Source organism: Phacochoerus africanus, chromosome 10 (genome assembly GCF_016906955.1).
Source record: "Phacochoerus africanus isolate WHEZ1 chromosome 10, ROS_Pafr_v1, whole genome shotgun sequence".
Lineage (NCBI taxonomy): Eukaryota > Metazoa > Chordata > Mammalia > Artiodactyla > Suidae > Phacochoerus > Phacochoerus africanus.
Window position 1 is genome coordinate 36,818,104 of NC_062553.1, and position 26,290 is coordinate 36,844,393.

Here is a 26,290-nt window from a genome sequence, read left to right on the forward strand (position 1 = left end):
CAGTGATTAATAGAAAGAAACTAGCCTGGATTATAGGCAAAGAAGGCAAAAACCCAACAAAAAAGCAGAAAAAACCCTCCCAAAAAATTGTTTTCAGGAAACAAAGGAAACATTTATGCAGATAGTTCTCTATAGTCTAAAATAAATTCTAGAGATGGGATCATTAATAGCATGAGAAGCTCAAAGAAAAGACAATATTTTAATAAAGACATTGTAAGCAAAACAAGCAGAAAGAAATGAAGAAAGGAAATGGTACAAAAAAGCAAGGAAAGGGAGGTTCCCGTCGTGGCGCAGTGGTTGACGAATCCAACTAGGAACCATGAGGTTGCGGGTTCGGTCCCTGCCCTTGCTCAGTGGGTTAACGATCCGGCGTGGTCGTGAGCCGTGGTGTGGGTTGCAGACGCTGCTCGGATCCCGCGTTGCTGTGGCTGTGGTGTAGGCCGGCGGCTACAGCTCCGATTTGACCCCTAGCCTGGGAACCTCCATATGCCACAGGAGCGGCCCAAAGAAATAGCAAAAAGACAACAACAACAACAACAACAACAATAAAAAAGCAAGGAAAAAGAAAACGATTGTGAAGCTGAAAATTACATTGGAGGTTGCAAAATAGAGTAAACACAACTGAACCCTCACTTGGATTATGTCTGATAAGAATTAACAATGGATGGTAAAACATAAAAATGATTACAGAGAATGTTCTGGTTATAGAAACAAAAGAACATTTTGAAAAAAATTATTTAGACACTAAATAGGAAAAAAATCTTTACTGAAATAAAGACTGACATCTAGGATAAAAAGACATAGCATCCCCTAAATCTCTTACTTTGATTAAACACTATCTAAATTTCAATGATTTCTTCAGTTTTATCCTTATTTTATCTTAAACTAAGATAAACATAAATTTCATGATTTTTAAGTTAAGAGCATTCATATATGGCATATTTGGCTCCTCAATTTACAAAATTCTGTCTTTTAATCATCTTCTGCTCTTCAATACAAACATCTGTATAAAAGCATCTGGCAGGATATTCATGAAATATTAACAATTCCTCTGTGGTGGGATTCTGAGAGTGTTTTTAAATTTCTGCAATTCTCATTTTTATTTTTTTAACAATCAGATATCATTTTTACAATTGACAATAGAGTCACTGGGATTAAAAATAAAAAAATAGGTCAAAGGCAAAGATTGAGAGAAAAGAAAAATGAGATATCTCAATGCTTCTACTACCTCTAGATCCATGCCCCTTCACTCCATAGTTCTTTCAGCAATCAGATGATTTCTCTACAATATAAGCAGAGCATGTTCATTTTTATCTTATTATCCTGTAAGATTGTCAATAAATTGCCACTGGTCCAGGATCACATCTAATATCATCAGTAATTTATATAAAACTCTCTCTAATCCAGTCCAGTAGGTCTTTTCAGTATCAACAATTGTCACTTCCCCCTGTTAGACTTCCTTCCCCAAACCCTGAACTATTCGTAGGAAGAGTTCCCTTTGAAGTTTCAAATCTCTATCTCTTTTGTCTCAGATGGTAGGATACAAAGATGTGCTTTCGTTGTTTGTTTGTTGGAATAGGCAGAGGGGCAAAAATTCCAAATCACTCTACAAAATTTCACTTAATATCTCCATGAAGACTTTTCTGCCATCACTCTTTTTTTCTCTGCATCAACTGTCATAAAATTATGTGTAGCCATCTTCCACCCTCTATACCAGTGCCATGCCAAGCAATATTAGAGTCTGGTGTAAGAAAAAAATTATGAATACCGATCCCATATTTATTTAAATTTTGGTAGTTTGTTCTTCGTCGATTTTTGCATAAATTTTGATTTTTTAAAAATGATTAAAAATGACCTTTCAGAGTTCATTCCAGCTCTGTGCTTTAAATTTTTTCAATAACTTTTCTATGATTCGTATCCATCTGCAAAAGAGGGTGACTCTACTCTCTGCTGACTCTAATTCAAGATTTCTGAGGTCCAATTTAAAATATACATTATTCAAACACTCTGTATACACAACAATGCAAGTCATTTTTAACTGTGAATTAATTATGTAAATATATTATCACACCTAGCCATGCCTGGAGGAAATTAGAAGTCATTATTCAGCAGTTAGTGGCCAACGTGGGGTTGAAAGCTAGAATATAGATATTGGTACTGAATGAAACTATTCTGAATTTCACCATTAAAATGTAGAAACATAACAAAGGTACTGTTCTCACCCCTTCTTCACAGGGACTTTGGGGCCTCTTAATGACTCTTGTGATGTTTTCTCAAGGTGAAAAGTGATGGATTCTTCACAAAAGTTGTCCCATTTAATGCAGCTCTGAGTTACTGAAAAGATAGAAATGACGACCAAAATTAAAAAATTAGCTTTGAAATAATTTGACCAAATTGAGTTAAGGAAAACTCTGTATTTTTATTACTTACATTGTATGCAATTGAAATAATTCCTTTTCATATTAATGATTAGACATTCTGGTCAATTTATTCTTCCAATTAAGAATCCTTCATTAATTTTGTTCTTTCTCTTTGTCTGGCTACCTGATTTATTTTACAATCTTCTTCATATACAAAGGTAAGGACAAAACTATGAATTCACCTATATCACGTATCTACAAATCTAGTTATTTATTCTCATTCCTTTAAAATCCATAAAAATCTATAGAAGAATTTCTTTAAAAAAAAAACAATGAAATATTTCTCAAAAACTGGCCAACAGACTAGCAAAGGGATAGAGAAATAAAGCCATTTTGTTGGAGTAATGAACAACTGTAGCTCATGGCCACAATTTCAAGCATTGTCCTCAAGGTTAGAAATCTTCTCACATTCATGAAATAATTTATTATCAGCTTTTTTGTATAAGTACTCTTTATTAAATATACACATACATACAAATTTTACTGGGCTTCATATTACTGGCATAAAGTTTTGAAGAGTTTGGATTGAATAATGTCTGAAATACTCTTCAACCTTAAAATTACTGATGATTCTAAGAAATACCTAGAGACATAGCCAAGAAGGAATTCTCAGATACGACTCACAATAAATATTTGGCATTTGCATATTTTACAGGTCTCATGTACAACCATTCCAAGGCAATGAAAGAACTAAAAAAAAAATAATGCCAATTCATTAATACAATTTCTTTTCTAAAAAATAAGAGATGCGATCTTCAAGGTGGCCATTTCTATCAAAATGTTCCCCAAGCATCCAGAACATATTCATTCACACCACCCAGATCAGGAAGAAATAAGTAATGAAGAAAAATTTTGGAAGTAACACAACAAAAAACTAGACCCAGATTTAGTGGCGTAGGATGCTGCAAGAAATTCTATTTAGTGGTTAAGCCTACCTAATGAAAAAGAAAAATAAGAACATGAAAATCCTGATAAATTGCATAACAGAGTGAGCAGCATCTTACCCCTTGGCTATGATTCTTTTTTCTTTAGTCAATTCCTTTGTTGTTCTTTTAATTTTAAAATGCTTTCGTTATGAAACTATACAAATATTCTCCGGAATAAACACAAAACTGCCCAGAAATACAAAACTATGGACACAAAAACTCCCTAGAAGCTTAGTATTTCACCAGCTAATATAGATCTATGTTGAGAAAAGCTCTAAGAGACTTTTTACTGAATTCCTAATTCTGATGAGTCTGTGATTTTGATAAAATTCTATTCTGTGATTCTGATCAAATTTGAGACAGGTAATCTATATGGTCTTACAGTGCCCAGATTTCTACTTCAAGGTGCACAGCGCTTTTCACTTAGAGAACAATCTGTACCACATTTTCATTATATTTTGAAGTCAACTTGCTGAATGAAGTTGCACTAACGTGTAATAATCTTGAAATTCTCTATCAACATGGGAGAAATAAATATTTTGAATATGTTATCAGACTCTAAATAATTCTCCCCCAGGAAAGAATGCAATGTCCTCTGCTAGGTGATGGTTTGTTCGCATGCATTGACTGTTCTACTATTTGAGTAATATTACAGGTAAAGGTGAAAGAGCTTTTCTAGAGAGACAGTGTCTCGCATAGTGCCTGGAACATGGTAGGCTCTGAATAACTATATGCTGAAAGAATGCATAACTGAATGAACTATTATCAAAGGGATTCATACAACTTAAACTTTGGCTCAAAGCACAAATTTTCAAGTCAACGATTAAGTCCTGGTGGCCAACATATGGCAGGGAACACATTTTCCCTGGTCTCTGTCTTTGTTGCAGCAGACGTTTCACTCTATTGGTCAGCATTTGTTGTGTTCCATTTTCCTTTCAAAACTGTTTCATTGAACAGGGAAAGTCCTTTTCTTGAAGACACTAAGAGGATCTCCAAAGGTCACCGCATATGATATCCAATAATTCTGATTAAGGGCAGTGCCACTGGGAAATTTAGGGTGGTTGGTTGATATTCATAGTGTGTGTTAGAAAATGTCATAGTCTGTTGTCAAATTTCAATGCATAAATATGCACCATGGATCTCTAATAGCCCTATTTCTCTTGTCCAAGCTTTCCAGGATGGTCTGTATTCTGTCTAATTTGAATGCTGAATTGATTCTATTTAAATCATCTTTCTGAAATGAAAGATGGCTCTCTTTCCCTTCACTGAGGAATTAATTAACTCTCCCAATGACTGGCTTGAATTTTTTAAATGGAAAAATGACATGGAATTTTTATTTTAGCAAAGAACAACTGTTTATCTTTAAAAATATTTAAAAAGACATTCTTCGTGAAGTTCATCATCTTTTAGCAAACTACTATAACAACGAAATTACATTAGACTTTCTGATTTCTCCATAGTATCCTTAGATAAATAAACAACCCAATAGACCATATTAAATGCCCCAAATGTTACTGGAAAGAGAATGCGGGCATATTTGTCTATTTTACTTGTGCCAGATCCAGAAGGTGGCGGAGCAGAGGGAGTAGTGGCGGCCAGCCTCCCAGAAGCCCCTATGCAATTAACTGTGGTCTTAATTCGCCCCAGTCTTGATCCAAACACACGCTGGGTAGAAGCAGATCCAACTGGAACTTGCTGGGACAAATACCCAGTTCTACTAGGAGTAGAAGAAGGAGCAGATGGAATTGCTCTTGCGGCAGATATAGTTTCAGCTGCATTTGCATGGCTGAATGGGTTTGGACTGGAAGCTAAGTAAGACTCTGGTGTGGCTTCAGAAGATCCTTGAACAACCGTGGAAGATTTGCTCGAATGGTTTCCCACCTCAGTTCTGTTGCCAACATCAGATTCAGAGTGAACCAAGGCATTTGCTCTTTTTCTCATGTTCAGGTTGGTATTTGGGTTCTGAAAAGGTATATTGAAAATTAGATCAGTTATGTAGATTTATACAAAATTTAAATGGATCAGATAATTACAAATCATCTGATTTGTAAATCATGAAATAAATCTTTATTTATGCTATAGCCACTCAGCTTGATATAAAAGCTTTAAAATACTAACTAAAAAAGCGCATGCATATATTTGAAACTCTGAATCAAAAATCTTCTATTTCAAAATGTTATGCAATCTTAGAAATAATTAGAATTTAAACCTATACGAAGAAGATTAGGCTTCTAGGACTATAAACTAGCATTATACTTGATTTTACTTTAGGAGTTCATGATGATAGCTGCACAACTTCTTTGTTCAATTTCATTGTAAATAACATTCTATGATATGCTGTATACATTTCAATGAGTTTTGTACATGTTCGCTTTATAAATAGGAAGAACTACATCTATTTGTGTGCACAGAATAAAAACAATAATAGCAATCCGTATGTGCGTGACATTCCTTAAAAGAAAGACAGAAACTCCAAAAGCTTTAATTTCCAAATCTCTGGGATTTATTTTCATAATCTTACATAGACATTATTATAAAATCTAGAAATCCTAATGCCTTTTAGTTTTTCACCACAATTTATAATGCAAATGCAAAGCAAATTTATTTTAAAATAATGACGTATTATACATATAAACAGCATCTCAATTCATTGCATAAAATCTGAGTTCAAATTATTTACCAACAGAGAATGTTTAAAGCAAAATGGAATTCACTATTTTCCATAAAATTATTTTATGGGTAGAACAAGACCGTATTTGAATACAGATGACAAACATTAAAATTTATTCTTATATTTTGACAAGTATGATAAATAACCATATGATAAATAGCCATCTATAGATTGTCCATACTAATGAATGAAAGTAATTGCTTAAATGATCCATAAATAATCACATCTGTCTTTAGAAGATACTATGATTTGGGGTGGCAAAGTTTCCCCCCCTTAATTATGTTTATTCTGAGTTATATTAAGGGTATATTGTAATTACTTTTTCTACCCTCATTGCCTACCATTTTATGAAATAAATGGTTGGTAAGGAGATGGGGAAGTTGAGGAAAAAGATAGAAAGAAGAATAGCTCAGGAAGTTCCTGTCCTGGCTCAGCGGAAAAGAATCTGACTAGCATCCATGAGGACGGAGGTTGGATCCCTGGCCTCGCTCAGTGGGTTAAGGATCCAGCGTTGCTGTGAACTGTGGCGTAGGTTGCAGATGCGGCTCAGGTCTGACATTGCTATGGCTGTGGTGTGAGCCCGCAGCCAACTCCGATTCTACCTCTAGCCTGGGAACCTCCACATACTGCAGGTGCAGCCCTAAAAAGCAAGGAAAGAAAAGAAAAGAATAGCTCACAAGTGGGTGATTAGAAGAAGCCCAGCCTGCAAGGAATTTTATGGATAATATTGCATACAGTTAACTGTGAGCTCACTTTACAGAGAGATTTTATTCTACAGGCAGACTCTTTTCTCATTGCTACACTTCTCAAGTACGTTAAGTGTTCAATCCATATCTCATATACTTGTGAATTATGGCTTCACGTTCCCTGAGAAAGAAGAAAAAGCCTCATAATATGCAGAGTCAAAGCACTATTTGAAAGGTTTAGAAAGTATTTTTCATGTCAGCCTGGAATATTCTTCTGAACAGGTTGTAGCTGAAGTCATGAGAAATTGTAGTCTAACATATGGCACCTAATTTGGGTAGAGACAAGTGAAACCAAAATTGATACTGACTCAAAAGCTAAAGGTACCATTAATTTATCCTGTACTTTTCCTCTACAAAGCACATTGTAAACGCCACCTAATTATCCTCAGATTTTGAATCCTTCCTTACAGAAAGGAAGGATAATCATTAATTACTCAGCATCAATTCTAAAATGTTGTACACACGGTGAAAAATATAAAGAAGGATAAGGCATCCCCAACAATGAAGTAATTTACATTGTCATTTGGAAGATAATACACATGCCCACACACAATCAATAATAAAACAAAAAGTAAACTATCAGGAAGCAAATAAGGTGGCAAGACAAATTAATATTAAATATATGTTAAATTAAATACACTAAGAAGAGAAACTGAGGGAGTAATAAAGGACCAACTGGATAAGCAGGAGAGAAATCTATATTTTCAAATATAGTCTGATATTGGAATATTGCCTTCCTCCACCAAAAGTTGAGTTGCCATAATCTTTAGACACTCACGTTCTCCTTCAGACTAAATTCTAAGAATTGGAGATTTCCATTTCTGCACAAATTGAAGTAACGGGGACTTAATTTACTCTCCCGATCAATAAAATGACAAAAATAAAAATAAAAACGTTAGTAAAACAACTGTTTTGGAAGACATTGGGCATTAGACAATACAGGGCACGGTCACTGAGAGAGAGGAAACAAACTTAGTTTGCATGCTGTGGTGCAGGAAAGGAGAATCTAGGAACAATCTGACCGATTCCCTAAAATTGAGGTGATGAAGCTGAGACTGAGGGAGTGAAGGTGGCTAAAGTTCACAGGAAAAAGTAATAGAGAAGCTTATGCTAGAACAAAAAAAAAAAAAAAAAGAGAGAGAAAGAGAGAGAGGGAGGGAGGGAGAGGGAGAAAACTCCAAAAATCTGGAGTTCCCCCTGAGAATTTTGCTAAGCACAGATCCATTTCTGAATGTAAAGTAACTACCCAAGGCAAAAACAACTACCTGAAAGGATTAGAATAAACAGTACCCAACATACACCAAGCCAGGAAAAGTGCACATTCCCACCAGACATACTGGAAAATCTCCACACTCATGGAGCATTTGCTTTAGTCCTCAGAATTGCCTTGCCTCAGTAATATGGAATAATCAGCCCCCAAGACTGCTCTAATCCTACCTGTTGAGTAGGACCTTAAAGGATGAAACTAACGCTAGGTAACTTAACTGCATCCCAAGAGGAAGCACAAGAAAATTTCCAGGACCCTGTCTTCTTTCCCTTTAGCTCAGAATCCTTCTGAAACATCCTGCAATCCCAACTGTGAATTACATTCTAACAGGGTTAACTAAATATAAACAGGCACCAATTTTTCCTCCCTCTCCTTATTAATGTGCCTTGTAAAGCAGATTTCCCCTCCTCCTCCCATCAGGAGATGAACTCTACTTCCCCGCAGGCTTCCTTACAACCTTCTTTGGTCCAATAGTACTTGGTGGAAGTGATGGTGGTGTTATTTCTGAGTCTTGGTTTTAAGAGTCCCTGATTGCTTCCATTCCCTCTCCAGACACTGCTACACCACCACAAGAGCAAACTTAGGCTAGCCAGCTGGAGAGATCCTTGGGAGCACAGCCAGTCATTGTAGAGAGGCCATCCTAGATCACCCAATAGATAGCTAGCTGACCACTAGACATGTGTGTGTGTGTGTGTGTGTGTGTGTGTGTGTGTGTGTGTCTGTTCCAGCTTAGAGATGAACTGTCCAGCCAAGCCTAATCAAGATCACTGCAACTTCCCAGTTGACTTTGCCTTGAGAATAAAAACAAATGCTTATTGTACGCTACTGAGGATTTGTAGCTGTTGGTTTATGTAGCATTACTGTAGCACCAGATAATGTATATAGCAATCAAATCAAGGGTCCTAACTGGAGTTATTGCCATACCTCTTGTGAGGAGAATTTTCTCAGCCGTTCTGGGATAATTAGAGAGCGCTACCTCCCAGAATTCATCAAAGACCATTAGGGGGCTCTCTTGCCTAACCCCATTTTATTTTAAAGGACCAAGATATTTTGCCATTTACAATCCCATTCTTAAAGAATAACAATGTTTTGGAGTTCCCATAGTGGCTCAGTGGTTAACGAATCCGACTAGGAACCATGAGGTTGTGGGTTTGATCCCTGGCCTTGCTCAGTGGGTTAACGATCCGGCGTTGCCGTGAGCTGTAGTGTAGGTTGCAGACGCAGCTGGGATCCCCCGTGTTGCTGTGGCTGTGGCATAGGCCGGTGGCTACAGCTCTGATTAGACCCCTAGCCTGGGAACCTCCATATGCTGTGGGAGCAGCCCAAGAAAAGGCAAAAAGACCAAAAAAAAAAGAGTAACAGTATTTTAAAACTAGCTGAGATTCTAGTGCTCAATTTATTCCAGTTCTTCATTTTACAGTAGAAGAAGAAAACAGCAGAAAGGTGATGGTAGATGAAAGTCAGACACTGAGTTACTGAGTGTTCTGCCATGTTGTATAGCTTTTGGATGCACAAATGCAGAGGAAGCATTAAAGAATTTCACAAACCCACCTATATGAATCAGTCAAGAATCTGTAATAATCAAGTATATTGTTAAAAATTGATTCAAGATTAGGACAGCAGAAAGGAGTTCAGTGTATCCCTTCAATGTCGTTATGGTACATTGTTTAAAAAGTTCACCCAAGGATTATAAAGTCTCTAGGGAACTGACTTGAGTTAGATTTTGGTCTTTAATATTGGATTTGACCCCAAATATTGTGAAGTTACATATTACCTTATAGATTGCTGTTCAATAGAAAAGAAAACCAAAGGTTATGGCTTTGTCGCCCTGAAAGATATTGACTACTGTATTTAATCTAGCAGTCTTATTCTAGGATTCTTTCTTTAAAAATTGCTACTTATAGAATACAGCAACACAAAACCCAGGTTAAAGGAAATATTGAAAGGGCTTCTCTAAACCAAAAAGAAAGGAAGGAAAGGGAAGAAAAAAGAAAAGAAAAAAAAAAGAAGAGGAAGAACTAGGACTGAGGAAACTGCAATCAGAGAGCAGTCACTCAAATAAGCCAGCATACAGATTTAATCATGAACAGGCCTCAAACAAAATAAAATTAAAAAGAAAAAAATAAAAAAGAGTCATCAAAAGCATAAAATGTGGGCAAGGGATGTTAGGAAGTAAATAACCCTTTTTGTTTGTTTGTTTGTATGTTTCTCTTCTTAATTTTAATATAGTAATGAAGTGTTTGAACTTACAGGACCATCAGGCTAAAACACACAATTATGGGAAGGGGTTAGCATACTTAAAAAACAGGGCAACCACAAGCCAAAACCAAATATTGCATTTGCAAAAAATGAAAAAAAAAAATACACTCAAGCAGATAATAACAGGAGACCATCCAACCAAAAAAAAAAAAATAGAAAGGAAGAATGGAGAACCATAGAATCAACTGGAACACGAGGTTCAAATGGCAATAAATAATCATCTATCAATTATCACCTTAAATGTCAATGGACTGAATGCCCCAATCAAAAGACACAGAGTGGCTGAGTGAATAAAAAGGCAAAAACCTTCAATATGCTGCCTACAAGAAACTCACCTTAGGACAAAAGATACATAGAGATTGAAAGTGAAAGGGTGGGGAAAAATATTTCACGCCAGTAGACATGACAGAAAAGCAGGAGTCGCAACGCTCATATCAGACAAAATAGACTTTAAAACAAAAGACATAAAGAAAGACAAAGAAGGACACTACTTAATGATTAAGGGATCCATCCAAGGGGAGGATGTTACTATCGTCAACATATATGCCCCAAATACAGGAGCACCCAGATACATACAACAAATATTAACAGACATAAAGGGAGATATTGACGAGAATACAATCATAGTAGGAGACCTTAATACCCCCCTCACATCAATGGACAGATCCTCTAGACAGAAAACCAATAAAGCAACAGAGATCCTAAAGGAAACAATAGAAAAGTTACACTTACTTGATATCTTCAGGACACTACATCCAAAAAAAGCAGAATACACATGCTTCTCAAATGCTCATGGAACATTCTCAAGAATCGACCACATATTGGGACACAAAGCTAACCTCAATAAATTTAGGAGCATAGAAATTATCTCAAGTATCTTCTCTGACCACAGTGCCATGAAATTAGAAACCAACCATGGGAAAAGGAAAGAGAAAAAACCTACTGTATGGAGACTAAACAACATGCTACTAAAAAACCAATGGGTCAATGAGGAAATCAAGAAGGAAATTAAAAACTACCTTGAAACAAATGATAATGAAGACACAACCGCTCAAAATCTATGGGATGCTGCGAAAGCAGTGCTCAGAGGGAAATTTATAACAATACAGGCCTTTCTCAAAAAAGAAGAAAGATCCCAAATTGACAACTTAACCCTCCATCTAAACGAATTAGAAAAAGAAGAACAAAAAAGGCCTAAAGTCAGCAGAAGGAAGGAAATTATAAAGATCAAAGAAGAAATCAATAAAATAGAGACAAAAAACAATAGAGAAAATTAATAAAACCAAGAGCTGGTTCTTTGAAAAGGTGAACAAAATTGACAAACCCCTGGCCAGACTCACTAAAAAGAGGAGAGAAAGAACTCAAATAACCAAAATTATAAATGAAAAAGGAGAAATCACAACGGATACAGCAGAAATACAAAAAACCCTAAGAGAATGCTATGAACAACTATATGGCAACAAATTTGACAATCTGGAAGAAATGGACAATTTTCTAGAATATTACGGCCTGCCAAAACTGAATCAAGTAGAAACAGATCAACTGAACAGACCGATCACTAGAAATGAAATTGAAGAGGTCATAAAATCACTCCCTACAAATAAAAGTCCAGGACCAGATGGCTTCACAGGTGAATTTTATCAAACATATAAAGAGGAATTGGTGCCCATCCTCCTGAAACTCTTTCAAAAGGTTGAAGAAGAAGGAATACTCCCAAAGACATTCTATGATGCCACCATCACCCTCATTCCAAAACCAGACAGAGATACCACCAAAAAAGAAAACTATCACCCCATATCATTGATGAATATAGATGCAAAAATTCTCAACAAAATCTTAGCCAACTGAATCCAACAACATACCAAAAAAATCATACACCATGACCAGGTTGGGTTCATCCCAGCTTCACAAGGATGGTTCAACATACGCAAATCAATCAGCATCATACACCACATTAACAAAAAAAAGTCAAAAATCATATGATCATCTCAATAGACGCAGAAAAAGCATTTGACAAAGTCCAACATCCATTCATGATCAAGACCCTCGCCAAAGTGGGTATAGAGGGAACATTCCTGAATATAATCAAAGCCATTTAGGATAAACCCACAGCAAATACAATCCTCCATGGGGAAAAACTGAAAGCCTTCTCACTCAAATCTGGAACAAGACAGGGATGCCCACTCTCACCACTGCTCTTCAACATAGTTTTGGAAGTCCTAGCCACAGCAATTAGACAAACCAAAGAAATCAAAGGCATCCATATAGGAAGAGAAGAGATCAAACTGTCACTGTATGCAGATGACATGATACTATACATAGAAAACCCGAAGGACTCAACCCCAAAACTACTTGAACTGATTAATAAATTCAGCAAAGTAGCAGGATATAAGATGAACATTCAGAAGTCAGTGGCATTTCTGTATACCAGCAATGAAATATTAGAAAAGGAATACAAAAATACGATACCTTTTAAAATTGCACCTCACAAAATCAAATACCTCTGAATACACCTGACCAAGGAGGTAAAGGACCTATATGCCGAGAACTATAAAACTTTAATCAAAGAAATCAAAGAAGATGGAAAGAAATGGAAAGATAGTCCATGTTCCTGGATTGGGAAAATCAATATTGTAAAAATGGCCATACTACCCAAAGCAATCTACAGATTCAATGCAATCCCTATCCAATTACCCAGGACATTTTTCACAGAACTAGAACAAACAATCCAAACATTTATATGGAACCACAAAAGACCCAGAATCGCCAAAGCAATCCTGAGAAACAAAAACCAAGCAGGGGGCAGAACTCTCCCAGACTTCAAGAAATACTACAAAGTCACAGTCATCAAAACAGTGTGGTACTGGTATCAAAACAGACAGACAGACCAATGGAACAGAATAGAGAACCCGGAAATAAACCCTGATACCTATGGTCAATTAATCTTTGACAAGGGAGGCAAGAACATCAAATGGGAAAAAGAAAGTCTATTCAGCAAGCAGTGCTGGGAAACCTGGACAGCTGCATGCAAAGCAATGAAACTAGAACACACCCTCACACCATGCACACAAATAAACTCCAAATGGCTGAAAGACTTAAATATACGACAGGACACCATCAAACTCCTAGAAGAAAACATAGGCAAAACACTCTCTGACATCAACATCATGAATATTTTCTCAGGCCAGTCTCCCAAAGCAATCGAAATTAGAGCAAAAATAAACCCATGGGACCTCATCAAACTGAAAAGCTTTTGCACAGCAAAGGAAACCCAAAAGAAAACCAAAGGGCAACTTACAGAATGGGAGAAAACAGTTTCAAATGATGCAACTGACAAGGGCTTAATCTCTAGAATATATAAACAACTTACACAACCCAACAGCAAAAAAACCAATCAATGGAAAAATGGGCAAAAGACCTGAATAGACATTTCTCCAAAGAAGATATACAGATGGCCAACAAACACATGAAAAAATGCTCAACATCGCTGGTTATAAGAGAAATGCACATCAAAACTACCACGAGATATCACCTCACACCAGTCAGAATGGCCATCATGAATAAATCCACAAATAACAAGTGCTGGAGGGGGTGTGGAGAAAAGGGAACCCTACTGCACTGTTGGTGGGAATGTCAACTGGTACAGCCACTATGGAGAACAGTTTGGAGATACCTCAGAAATCTATACATAGAACTTCCATATGACCCCGCAATCCCACTCTTGGGCATCTATCCGGACAAAACTCTACTTAAAAGAGACACATGCACCCGCATGTTCATTGCAGCACTATTCACAATAGCCAGGACATGGAAACAACCCAAATGTCCATCGACAGAGGATTGGATTCGGAAGAGGTGGTATATATACACAATGGAATACTACTCAGCCATAAAAAAGAATGACATCATGCCATTTGCAGCAACATGGATGGAGCTAGAGAATCTCATACTGAGTGAAATGAGCCAGAAAGACAAAGACAAATATCATATGATATCACTTATAACTGGAATCTAATATCCAGCACAAATGAACATCTCCTCAGAAAAGAAAATCATGGACTTGGAGAAGAGACCTGTGGCTGCCTGACGGGAGGGGGAGGGAGTGGGAGGGATCGGGAGCTTGGGCTTATCAGACACAACTTAGAATAGATTTACAAGGAGATCCTGCTGAATAGCATTGATAACTTTGTCTAGATACTCATGTTGCAACAGAACAAAGGGTGGGGAAAAAATGTAATTGTAATGTATACATGTAAGGATAACCTGACCCCCTTGCTGTACAGTGGGAAAATAAAAAAAATAAAAAAATAAAAAAAAATAAAAATTGCTACTTATAGGCATTCCTCAAAAAAGATGTTGAGCCAATTTCACTCTTTATGTGGCCCCCTTCTTAGTTAATGAGGCAGACAAAACTTTTGACAGGTTCATTCCATATTTGTGTGACATGTTTTTGACAGTCTAAAAATTATACTCTGGCAATGTCTACTATTGGATAAGTTATAAATATCAAAGAAATATAAGCATAGACTTGAAGAATATGTCTGGAGGAAACAGTGATCCCAAGTTAAAGACAGAGGATAAGTCTAAGATGATTGGAATAAAGAACAAATGAAGCAAGAGACTTTATGAAGATGCAGGAAGTGGCATGACTTATGCCACTAGGATTACCATAGAAAACAAAGATCAAATCTTTTTATTCTCCGCTTTACATATTAGTGAACTTCTAGGATATGAATCTATCTTATTAATCATTGGAGGCACACAGCAGGCACCTACTTCATTTTTTAATACATTTCACTGAAATGGATATAATACAGAGTTGATTTCTTTTTCAAATTAAAGTGTCAGGAACTTTCAATCTGACCTTCAGATGACTATTTCTTGGTTTGTGGGCATATTTCTAGAATATTGCAGATATCACTAAGGTGGGTATATAAGTTATATTGATTCATCCCAAGTCTGACTAAGAATGCCTAAAAAGTCTCAGCACTGTAAGTATCAGAACCTGTATAAAGGAAAGCAGAATTTGATTGATTTGAGGCTTAAATCTCTGTTCTCTGCCAAGCGGCCAAATGATACTCAAGTTATTTTGTACTGATGTCTCAAGGTCTACTATGTAAAAAGTAGTTGTTATTTTCCATGATGACAAACTATAAAAAGATTGAGAAATCTGCTGACCTACCTGGCACAGGACTCACCATGAATAATATTCACACAGCCTTCAAGTTTTGGAATAACTAATGTGTCAGCCAGAGTGATGCTATGTTTCATACAGACTGTAGAGTGGTTCCATCAGTATTCAGCAGACACAGCGGTTACAAACAAGAAAAGCACCTAAGCTTCATTTGAATTTTAAAAAATGATTTAGTTTGAAGTCATTTTGTCATTAGTCACAATAGCCTGAAGCAAGGAAACTGGTGGGATAGAGATGCGAGGTGGCAGATTCAAACATTACCAACAAATTAAAGCAGCAACAGGCAAACAGGAGCAAATCCAAGCAATTCGTCAATCATGACTGTGATCTGACACAATTTCTAAGGTAGTATTATCCACTGCAAAAAGAACATTCATCTCAACTTATTACCCTAGCAGCAAAGAGATAAAGTGACTATGACGAGGTTTGCAGAATGCAAGCTACCTTCATATTGCTTGCTTCAAAAGCTAATGAAGTTTAATAAAATGTAATTTAACTCTTCTAAATTAAAAACAAACAAGGCTAATAATGAACAGGTTTATCTTGTAGAATATCAATGAGTCACCCCTCCAAAAAAATCCAATAAGGCAAAGACATTTATTTAAGGCCGTTCCGACAGAGCTTCAGGGGTTAGCCACACATCTTATTTAATAAGGAAATAAACAACTGTGGTAGAGCAGTTGAAACTAAACCCCAAGGTAATGATTTACTGGGGACTATCAGTAGTGTTTTTAAAAAATGCTACTGCATAGAAATGGAAAACATACCCTACAAATAAACACGCTAAATATTTCATAAATTGTTACCAGGGGACTCCATCACACATTGAACAACAAAATGTAGAAATGAAAACACTGAGTTCTCTATTTATTGTATTTCATTTCCTCCCAATGTTAGCATTTAATTCAATGTTTGTATTTCCATAAGCTACAGAAATATTACTTTCAATACCAGGCACTGGGATAAGAAATTTATGTCTTCAATTTGGAATTACCAGAGAACAAGGTCTTACAGAATTCATTCATTTTGTCTTTACATATTGAGAAGTTGAAAGTTTAAAATAGTGGGCTTTCTTGAAGATAGGAGCTTTTGCGGTAGGTTTTGTTACAAAGTGATTTCTAGCACTCCTTTCTATTTGCCAAGGCTTTGCATATTAAATATATGGCTCTAGGAGAGGAAATTTCTTTGTCAGAGGCTTCACCAGTCAGAGTGGAAGTTCTCAGCTTGATCAAGCAGTCTTGGACTTGATCAGAATGCTACCTGGAATTGTTCCAGAAGCTTCATTCACCAATGCTGCCAGCATAACCCTGGAGAGGGTAGAAGACGAAACATACTCCCTTCACTTTCTCTAAATGCTAACACTGAGCTTGATAAAAGTATCATTATAGTCACTCTAAGTGCTTATAAGAATCACCTGGGATCTAGATAAAACCACTGTCTCAGGCCCTTGAGGGAAAAAAGTCTTCTTTATTAGTTATATTGTTGCCAGTTATCAGGTACCAGAAATTAGGAAACATTGGCTAAATAGTTAGGATTATGGGCCACCAAACCAGACAGATCTGAACTTAAATACTGAAGTTGCCAGTTACTAGCTGTGAGATATGTGGCAAGTTACTTAACCTCTTGAAACCTCAAAGTCCTTGTTAAAGCAGGAGCAATAATGGTACCTCCTTGTAAAGCAGAAAGAAGATAATATATGTAAAGCATGTGGTATACAGTAGACAGCAAATGAATATTATATAGAAATAATTCACAAAGCAGATAACAAGAGTCTGCCTCTGAAAGAAAAAGTTACAGCCGTCATAAACAAATCATATAGATAACAAGATTTTAGTATGTTTTTCTATATTAAAAATAAGGTCACCATTTCTAATAATCAGAAAGGTCCAATCCGAGGACCACTGAAGCAAAGGATAGTCTGTGGTGAATTCAGCCATGAAAAGGATGTTGCTGGTTAAAACAAGAATAAGGACGAGGAAATACAAAATTCAATAGGAAAACTAAAATTCATATTAGTCATGGTAAAAGTAAGAATCAACCTTATATGATGATTTTTTTATTTTTTTCCACTATAGCTGGTTTAGAACACTGTAAACCAGGTATAATGGGAAAAAAAAAGAAAATCAATTGAAAAAAAAGAATTCACCTTAGAGTAAATCCTATAACTATGATTAAGACAAATATACCAAGTGCATCAAGGAAAACATAGCAACAGCAGAAAGCACAGTTAGCTTTGACTGAGTGGTTCTTTTGCACCTGGCATTCAGCTAACATAACTTTCAACTAACCAGCTACCACAACCATATGTCATGTTCCATGTAGGAAAAAACTATAGTTAACAAGTATTTCAATGTCCAGAAAATATGTAGGTCACATAGAAAGGGCATCTCATATTGACATATTAGATCACTGCTCTCTCTCTCTCTCTTTCTCTCTGGAACTTTCCAACTATCAGTGAAGCCTGGACACTGGTAATCAGGGAGACAGCAAAGACTGGAAAAAACTGTTGTAACACAACCTACAGGATGATATTCACACTTCATGATGCTATGAAAAGACGTACCCAGAACACTGGCTCACAGTTAAAACTTTGGCAACCCAGTTTGGCTGGCCCACTTTCTAAATCTAATGGACTATTAAAAAGCATTGTATCTATGGACATATTGGCCTGGTTTTATAGTACTACTCTTTTTCTTTCATCTCTTATTTCAATTACAGTAGTCAAAAGGACTTTCTTCTACATTTAAATTGGAAGGAGGGAATGGGACAATGAAGGACACCAGACTAGGGACAGTAGAAGGCAACAAATGTCAAAGAAGGTAAGAGTGACATATTAAGAGGTTGTAATCATTGCTACCGACTGACGTGCATACCCTCCAAATTGATATGTTTTTACAGAACCCTCGTGGTACTGTACTGGAGATAGGATCTTTAAGAAAGTGATGAAATGATATCATAAAAATGGAACCTTGATCAGATACAACTGGTGTCCTCATAAAAGAGGAAGAGACAACAGACAGACCTTTCTCTGTATCATGTGAGGACACAGAAAGAGAGCTCTCACCAGAAACAAAACCTGCCAGAACCTTGATCTTGAGTTGTCTGGACGTTATAACTATAAGAAAATTAATTTCTGTATTTTTTAAGCCCTCTAATCCATGTTATTTTGTTGTGGCAGCCTGAGGAGACTAAGACAATCACCTGCCTTTAATAAAGTAAAATTTAAAACCCATATATTTTAAGATTTTAAAATAGTAAATGTTAACTTCCTCATAGGAAAAAAAAAATAAAACTTAACAAAAAAACCCCCAAAACTGGCAACTCTCTGTTCTCAAATATTTTCTTTGCTTCTAGTCTACAAGCAGAGGAGTCTCTCTTCTCCTCTGAATAAGTCTCCTTTCCTGATAACCGCAAATCCTAGGTAGAGGGAAGATACAAGACACACAGAAAAATGGAAACACTTGTGACAGGAATTTAGCACTGATTCTTTGTAATATTTTTAGTTGTCCTTGATGAATGAAAACACCCCCCCCATATCCACCAGGGGGCATCAACATCATCTTTCTAAACTGTCCAAGTTGCCTAGAGATGAGTCCTCCAGGATACCTCTTAGTTCCCTTCTGCTTTTCTTCATCTAAATCAGAGGACTTCGGTTAACCAGGACTTTCATTTAACCTTCTAATTTGGACTTAGCTCCAGATCCTTCTTCAACTACCTAATATCTTTCCCTAAATATTTTTGCCTCCCTTCAGAGTGTGTGTCCATGTGCTATGGACTTCAGAGCATTCATTTGTTTAAATATTGAGAAAATGTCTCTAACAACAATTTCTAACCTTTGTTCACATTTTACATTAAGAATATTTTTTAAATCCTCCAAATAGGGTTAATGAATGTAGATATGTGATAAAACATTGCGAAAGATTTTATTGGGTTTTTCAATTCCTAACTTGGGTGTCCATACAAATTCATTTTTTAAGCAACCACATTATCCTATGGAAATGATTTGTTTCAGTTTTAAAGTATTCAGAAAATTCTATTTGAACTTAGAAAACATTTGGACAATGCTTTTTTTTCTTAATATAGACTTGATACAATTTGATCATAATGAAACTGTGCTATAATAAAAACTCATCCAGAAAAATCCAGATTCCTACTAACCATATAGGAAACTGGCATAGCAAGCAGTCTGAGTCATAATTTTATCTGCATCAGCAAAGGCAACAGGGGCACTGTCTGAAAAGGAATAATTTATCAAGACCAGATCTTCAGTATACTTCTGCTTTGGGGGAAAATTCCAACGCTCAAGAATTATCAGCCAAGTTGCTTTGTAAAATCATAGCAATGCAGCATAAGGAAGCCTTTGATGAGCCAAGAACTTTACCTAAAGCAGGCTGAATTTTTTTGGAATATTAGATAATGTTTGAATCTAAACATTTATAATAACTTTAATAGATTTATTTTTAGGAAAAAAGGCTCAAGTCCCATGTTTCATCTCTTGATGGAAATGAGCAATAGAAGAGCCACTTTTAAGGGCATAAGCAATAATGCACTTTTTTTTTTTTTTTTTGCTTTTTAGGGCTGCACCCATGGCATATGGAAGTTTCCAGGGAGGGGACCAACTGAAGCCACAGCTACCGGCCGACACCATAGCAACGCCAGATCCGAGCTGCATCTGTGACCTACACCACAGCTCACAGCAACACTGGATCCATAACCCACTGAGCAAGGCCTGGGATTGAACCCACACCCTCATAGATACTAGTTAGGTTCCTTTTTTCACTGAGCCACAAGGGGAACTCCAATAAAGGATTTATTAAAGGCATTGATTCACCCAATTCATTCATTCATTCATCAAATAGGTACTGAGTCCTTAATTTTTCAAGTTACTTTGTCAGGCACTAGGAGAATGGGGTGAAAAAATACAGGCCTTGCAACTTCCACCAGGAATTATTAAAAAGTTATAATAATTAATAAATGCTATGATGGAACTTTTTTGTTTTGTTTTGTTTTGTTTGTTTTTTTGCTATTTCTTTGGGCTGCTCCTGAGGCATGTGGAGGTTCCCAGGCTAGGGGTCGAATCAGAGCTGTAGCCACTGGCCTACGCCAGAGCCACAGCAATGTGGGATCTGAGCCGCATCTGCAACCTACACCACAGCTCACAGCAACGCCGGATCGTTAACCCACTGAGCAAGGGCAGGGACCGAACCCGCAACCTCATGGTTCCTAGTCGGATTCGTTAACCACTGTGCCACGACGGGAACTCCCTGATGGAACATTTTTAAAGTCAGGGAGTACATTATGTAGCCTGGTTGCTGGGAAAGCCTTTTTGTGAAAGAGACACATAAGCTGAAACTTTGGGGATGGGTAAGTCTTAATCAGAGGAAAGAAAAACTGAGGGAACGGAACGAGGTGCCTGATGGAAGGGGAATGATTGTCAAAAGTTTCTAAGTGGTGTAAGAATAAAGAAGGCCAGTAATCTTCCTTGTCAACTAAAATTCAACATCCCTTAAGGATGTTCTAAACGCTTCCTTTTCCTTACATTCTTTTGAAATAGACAATTGAGGCCATGCTTCACATTCAGGAGCTACTTTAAATAATTCATGTCTGATACCAGAACTTGCCAGACAGAAATTCTGAATATTTGTCAGCATCTCTACAATGTATGGAGCACTTACGGTGGACCAAACTATACTAAATGGTTTTCACGAATAACCTCACATATTTCCTACAACCACCAGGAGAGAGGATTAAAATTCTCCTCTTTCCAATGAGGACACTGAAGCTTGGGGAAGTTGAGTACTTCTAAGGTCAGACAATGAAAATGGGATAGAGTCATGATTTGAATTTCAAGCCAACAATTTGTTTTTTTGCCTTTTGGGGGCGGAGGGGAGCTGCATCTGCAGCATATGTAAGTTCCCAGGCTCAGAGTCAAATCAGAACTGCAGCCACAGGCCTACACCACAACCATAGCAACGCTGGATCCTTAGCACACTCAGCAAGGCCAGGGATCGAACACTCATCCTCATGGATACTAGTAGGTTCATTACCACTGAGCCACAACAGGAACTCCAAACCAACAGTATTAACCACTTCAGAAAGGTGCTTAAAACAGAAAATATGGTGATTTGCTATGTTAAAAAGCTACATTAATGAGCTTGAAAGAAAGCAGAAAATAATTTACCTGGAAGAGGTAAAAACCCAAGCCAGGTTAAGTGACATTTATAAACAGCTTGTTTTTTTCAGATTTGGATTTTAGTTACATTTATTTAGTTCCTATTAGAGGCTAAATACTCTACTACCCTTTGATCCACGTTATCTCACAGAACCTTGCTCTGATTAATCCTTCCTTTCCCATATATATAAAAATTGTTGTAGAGTTTTTATGAATTGTTCTTGCTCTTGTTCTGATATCTGTCCTACTTTTTTGTTGCTGAGCCATCACAACCTGCTTATGGATATTACTTTGTATCCCACAGAGCCTGTCCATTCAGGCCCGAATGTTTATCAATAGGTCCACAGTTAGACAATTTATTTTACAGAAAATGTTCTCTTAACCAACACTGCAATCCAGATGAGCAAAGTTTATTTTTTAACTGAAGAAAACTTCTCCTCAAGTTGTTTGAAAAATGAATCAGCATCACCACTCAAAATCTGCAACTTCTCTAGGATAAAAATATTTTTATGCCGTTCTTCTGCAAGAGGGAAGCTATGCTCCAACTTCCTTCCACAGACTTTCCCTTAAGTTTGAATACAGAATTTTCAAGAAGATGTTTACAAAATTACTATTCAAATATATGGTAAAACTGAACCATTTTTTCCTCCTGGTGCATAGGACACTGCAATTTCAACTTTAATTATAACCCAGGGAAGATTCCAACATAGGCACTAGCTCTAGTTTTTGACGTGAAAATGATTCCTCAAATATGTAATTATCTACAAATAATTAAAGTTAATGAAGTTCAGCAATGCGTGTGGCAAATTATGTATAGCATTTACTTCTGTGCACACACATGTGTATGTAGCAGAAAAGGACTCATTAAGCACCCATTACGTACGTTCTTATATTTTAGAAATCAATCCCGTTCCCTCATCTTTACAAATGAAAGCACAGTCAATTGGCCATAAAGCATATGTTGCATTATCCTGTTAACACAATTCAAGTCTCTATCTAGAGTACAACAGCACATAATGTCAGCAGAACAAACATATTCACCATGACACTAGCTGTCAAACAGACACACCCCCCCCGGCCTCCCCCTCCCCCTTCTCCCCTTCCCTGCACCCCCCTGAAAAGAGCCAAAGCCATTTTGATTTTCTCTAGGAAATAACTATGTCCTGAGGAGTAAGTGCCCTGCTAACAGCTATAGTTTCCAATGAGGCATTAGCAAAGCCATCTGACATTTAACGAGGCTCTCATGATGAAACAGCTGTTCATCCAAAGTGAAAATTTAAAAACTTTCTCTGAGCCTAGATAATCTTACTGGAGCTCAAAAATAAGGTATTAGACTATTCCGCATGTGCTACCGCTTTATGACAAGAAAGCCAATTTTGCACTTCACTAAAGGCAGATTGCAAATTAAGCAGGAATTAAACCAGTTAGCTGAGTTGCAATTTATGGCAAATGGCTCATCAGCACATTAATGCATACCACCAACCTAACCTCTTAAGCCAAGCAGGCCAGAAATTAGAAGACACAAATATCTGGTAAGCAGCAAGGGAAATATGCCATCTATAGACATCTGTAAAATGAATCCTAAAACCAAAAGCTACCAAATATCTATCTTCATTATCATTCCTATGGGCAGGATGACGTCAGCTAAAAGCTGATGTCAGAAGCACAAGTTCTAAAATCAGGTAGATTCAAGTTTTGGATTCTGCTAAATACTAGCTGTGTGACCTTGGGGAAATTATTTAGCCTCTCCATGCTACATATTTCGCCTGGGTAAAACGAGGATAATAAGAATAATTACTTGCGAGTTCCCGTTGTGACACAGTGGAAACGAATCTGACTAGGAACCATGAGGATGCGGGTTCGATCCCTGGCTTCGCTCAGTGGGTTAAGGATTCAGCATTGCCATGAGCTGTGGTGTAGGTTGCAGATGCAGCTCAGATCCGGCATTGCTGTGGCTGTGGCGTAGGCCAGTGGCTAAAGCTCCAATTTGACCCCTAGCCTGGGAACCTCCATATGCCGCAGGTGCGGCCCTAAAAAGGAAAAAAAGACAAAAAAATTAAAAAAGATAAAAATAAAAAGAATAATTACTTGGTATTATGAATGGAGTAGTATTCCTAAAGTGCTTAACACACTGCCTGGAGCATAGTAAGGGATCAATGCTTGTTAAATATTATTGTGAAATCGTTATTCATACTCTAAAACAAAAATGTAGGTAGTCCTGAGGCAAAATATTACGATAGAAGTTTCTATTATTTCTCTGTTCTCACTTTTTTTTTTCAACAGAATGAGATGTTTAATGAATACAGTAACTATCCACCTCAGAAAATATTGAAAATATATGGCAACCCTACATTTTGTTCTGTCTTCAAAATTCAGCTTATGTCCTATTCCTAGGTGAAGATAATCGGCTCCAGCCCTTGGGGCAATGCTAAGAACCAGCTATTACACAGTTTGCCCCATCTGCCAATCGTAAAAAGAGATATTTAAGGGTTTCCATTTAAAAGATTTCCTCTGGGCTGATGGCTGTTTGAAGAGCACATAAAGTCAACAATCCTGTGGATATTGTTCTAATTAATATTAATAATAATTTTAAAAATATTTTCACTTTCTCAACGTACAACATACGAAAATTTCTCACATACTACAAAGAAATAAATGGAAATATAAATTCCCACAACTCCTTAACTTTTGACCTGCCTCCAGCTACTACCCTTTCTTTTACTGCCAGATAGGGATCTGTCTGCCGTTTTTTCACCTGTTTCTTCTTCAATCCACTGTGATTTTATTTCCCTTCCCATCTTTCCTTTGAAACTCTTTGTAGATTAACCCACAGGCACTTTTTTTTTTTTAAGAATTCTTTTTTTGTTGTTCTTTTTAGGGCCTCACCTGCGGCATATAGAAGTTCCCAGGCTAGGGGTCGAATCAGACCTGCAGCTTCTGGCCTATGCCACAGCCACAGAAATGCCAGATCCGAGCCACATCTGCAACCTACACCACTTGTGGCAACACTGGATCCTTAACACATGGAGCAAGGCCAGGGATTGAAGCAGCATCCTCAGGAATCCTAGTCGGGTGAGCCATGATGGGAACTCCCCAGTAGGCATGTTTAAAAATCCGTATCTTACATCTGTGCTGGCAGCATCTGTCACTACTGATTACTTCTTCCTCCTTTAAATTAGTTCTACAAATTCCACAATCTGATCATGTTCCCCTTACCTTTCTCGTCCTGTATGGAATGCTCTTCCTCTGCCCAATCCTAAAATGTTCCCTTCCCTGGGGTCCAACCCTCAGACATCTCAGTTTTCTCAATCTTCAGGTACATTAACCTGTCCAGCGGCTTGAATTACCATCTTTATATCAATATCATAAAATCAATATCATAAAATCAATGTCTACTTCCCAAATTTTTCTCCAATCTGAAGACCTATATATCCAGCAAGACATGTACGAGGGGCATACCAATCTTTTAATTGATTCATCCAGGCATTCACATATTAATTCATTTGATTAGTCACCGAATATTTATCGTGTGTCTATTTGTCAGGCTCTGCCTCCCAGTCTAGCTATATTTTCCCCTAGATTCTCAAACCCTCCTCTTAACCACAGCAGATAGGCTAGTGAAGCATATGCTGTGGGTGCCGGGTCTGTACTCACTTGGTTTCCTCAGACATCACTCCAGACAGGCTGATGACTCACTACCTTTCTCTGCCTAAGGGGTTTCTCTGTCTATAGGAGCTTGTCCGGAGTGGGAGAGAGGGTTTGACCAGAAGTAGAAGTAAGTTCACATCCCCTAAATAAACGTAATCAACAAGAGATAAGAGTTGATAAGTAGGCACCTCAGCTTCGCTGCCACCCAACAGGACAGCTCTGAGGTGTGTTTCACACATATTCTGGGAAAGTCTCTGGCAGGATGAGAACAGAGTGGTAAATCTGCTCATTAGTCAGCCTTTATTGGATCATCTTCCTTTCCATCTCACTTTCCTCACAGTGCTTGTTGGGAGCACCTCAAGTATAAATTGCTTGCACACAAATCCTTGCCACAGAGTCTACTTTGAGGAAACCCAATTAAAACACCTGGATTCTATCCAGCATGTCTTCATTTAGTTCTACAAGGATGAGCTACATTGTCTTGTTTCTGGGTCTTGGCACATCCTCTTCTCACTGCCTTTCTTCCATCTTCATTGCCTCCTTTCCATGCTTTCTGTGATAACACTTAGCCATCACTTCCTCTGAGTTTCACCTGCCACACTCCCGCTACAGCCTTATCAGAATCTCCCCCCCAAACAGAGCTGCCAAACAGTACTGTGACATCATCCTATAGCATCCTATGCTTCTTCCTGGCCTGGCATGCAGCATGCTGGCTGTGTGCTGTGAATTTCCTTAGGGCTGCAACCCTGTCTTCCTCTCTTCCTCTCCCCACCAACTAGCACAGGACCAAGCACTAAGAAGTATTCAATAAAAATAAGTCAAATGAATAAATAATAAATGCGGGATGTGTGAACAGTATTGAAATCAATCAACAACAAAACCATTCCCTCCTGGACACTCAAAACAGCAGAAAGGCGTCTCACACAATGTGTCTCAAGAGATAAGTAGTTGGCAAAGAGATATAGCCAAAAGCAGCCCATTTAAATC

At 37.4% G+C, this 26,290-nt stretch overlaps 1 protein-coding gene across 1 annotated transcript in view; it reads right to left on the reverse strand.

The window, feature by feature from the left end:
• Window positions 1-2,876: 2,876 nt before the first annotated feature.
• Window positions 2,877-26,290, reverse strand: part of GABRA4 (gamma-aminobutyric acid type A receptor subunit alpha4) — a 72,052-nt gene continuing 48,638 nt past the window's right edge. Inside the window, exon 9 of the mRNA XM_047799333.1 lies at window positions 2,877-5,308. Coding sequence (XP_047655289.1) covers window positions 4,778-5,308 — 531 coding nt within the window. The 3' untranslated portion in view covers window positions 2,877-4,777. The remainder of the gene's footprint in view (window positions 5,309-26,290) is intronic.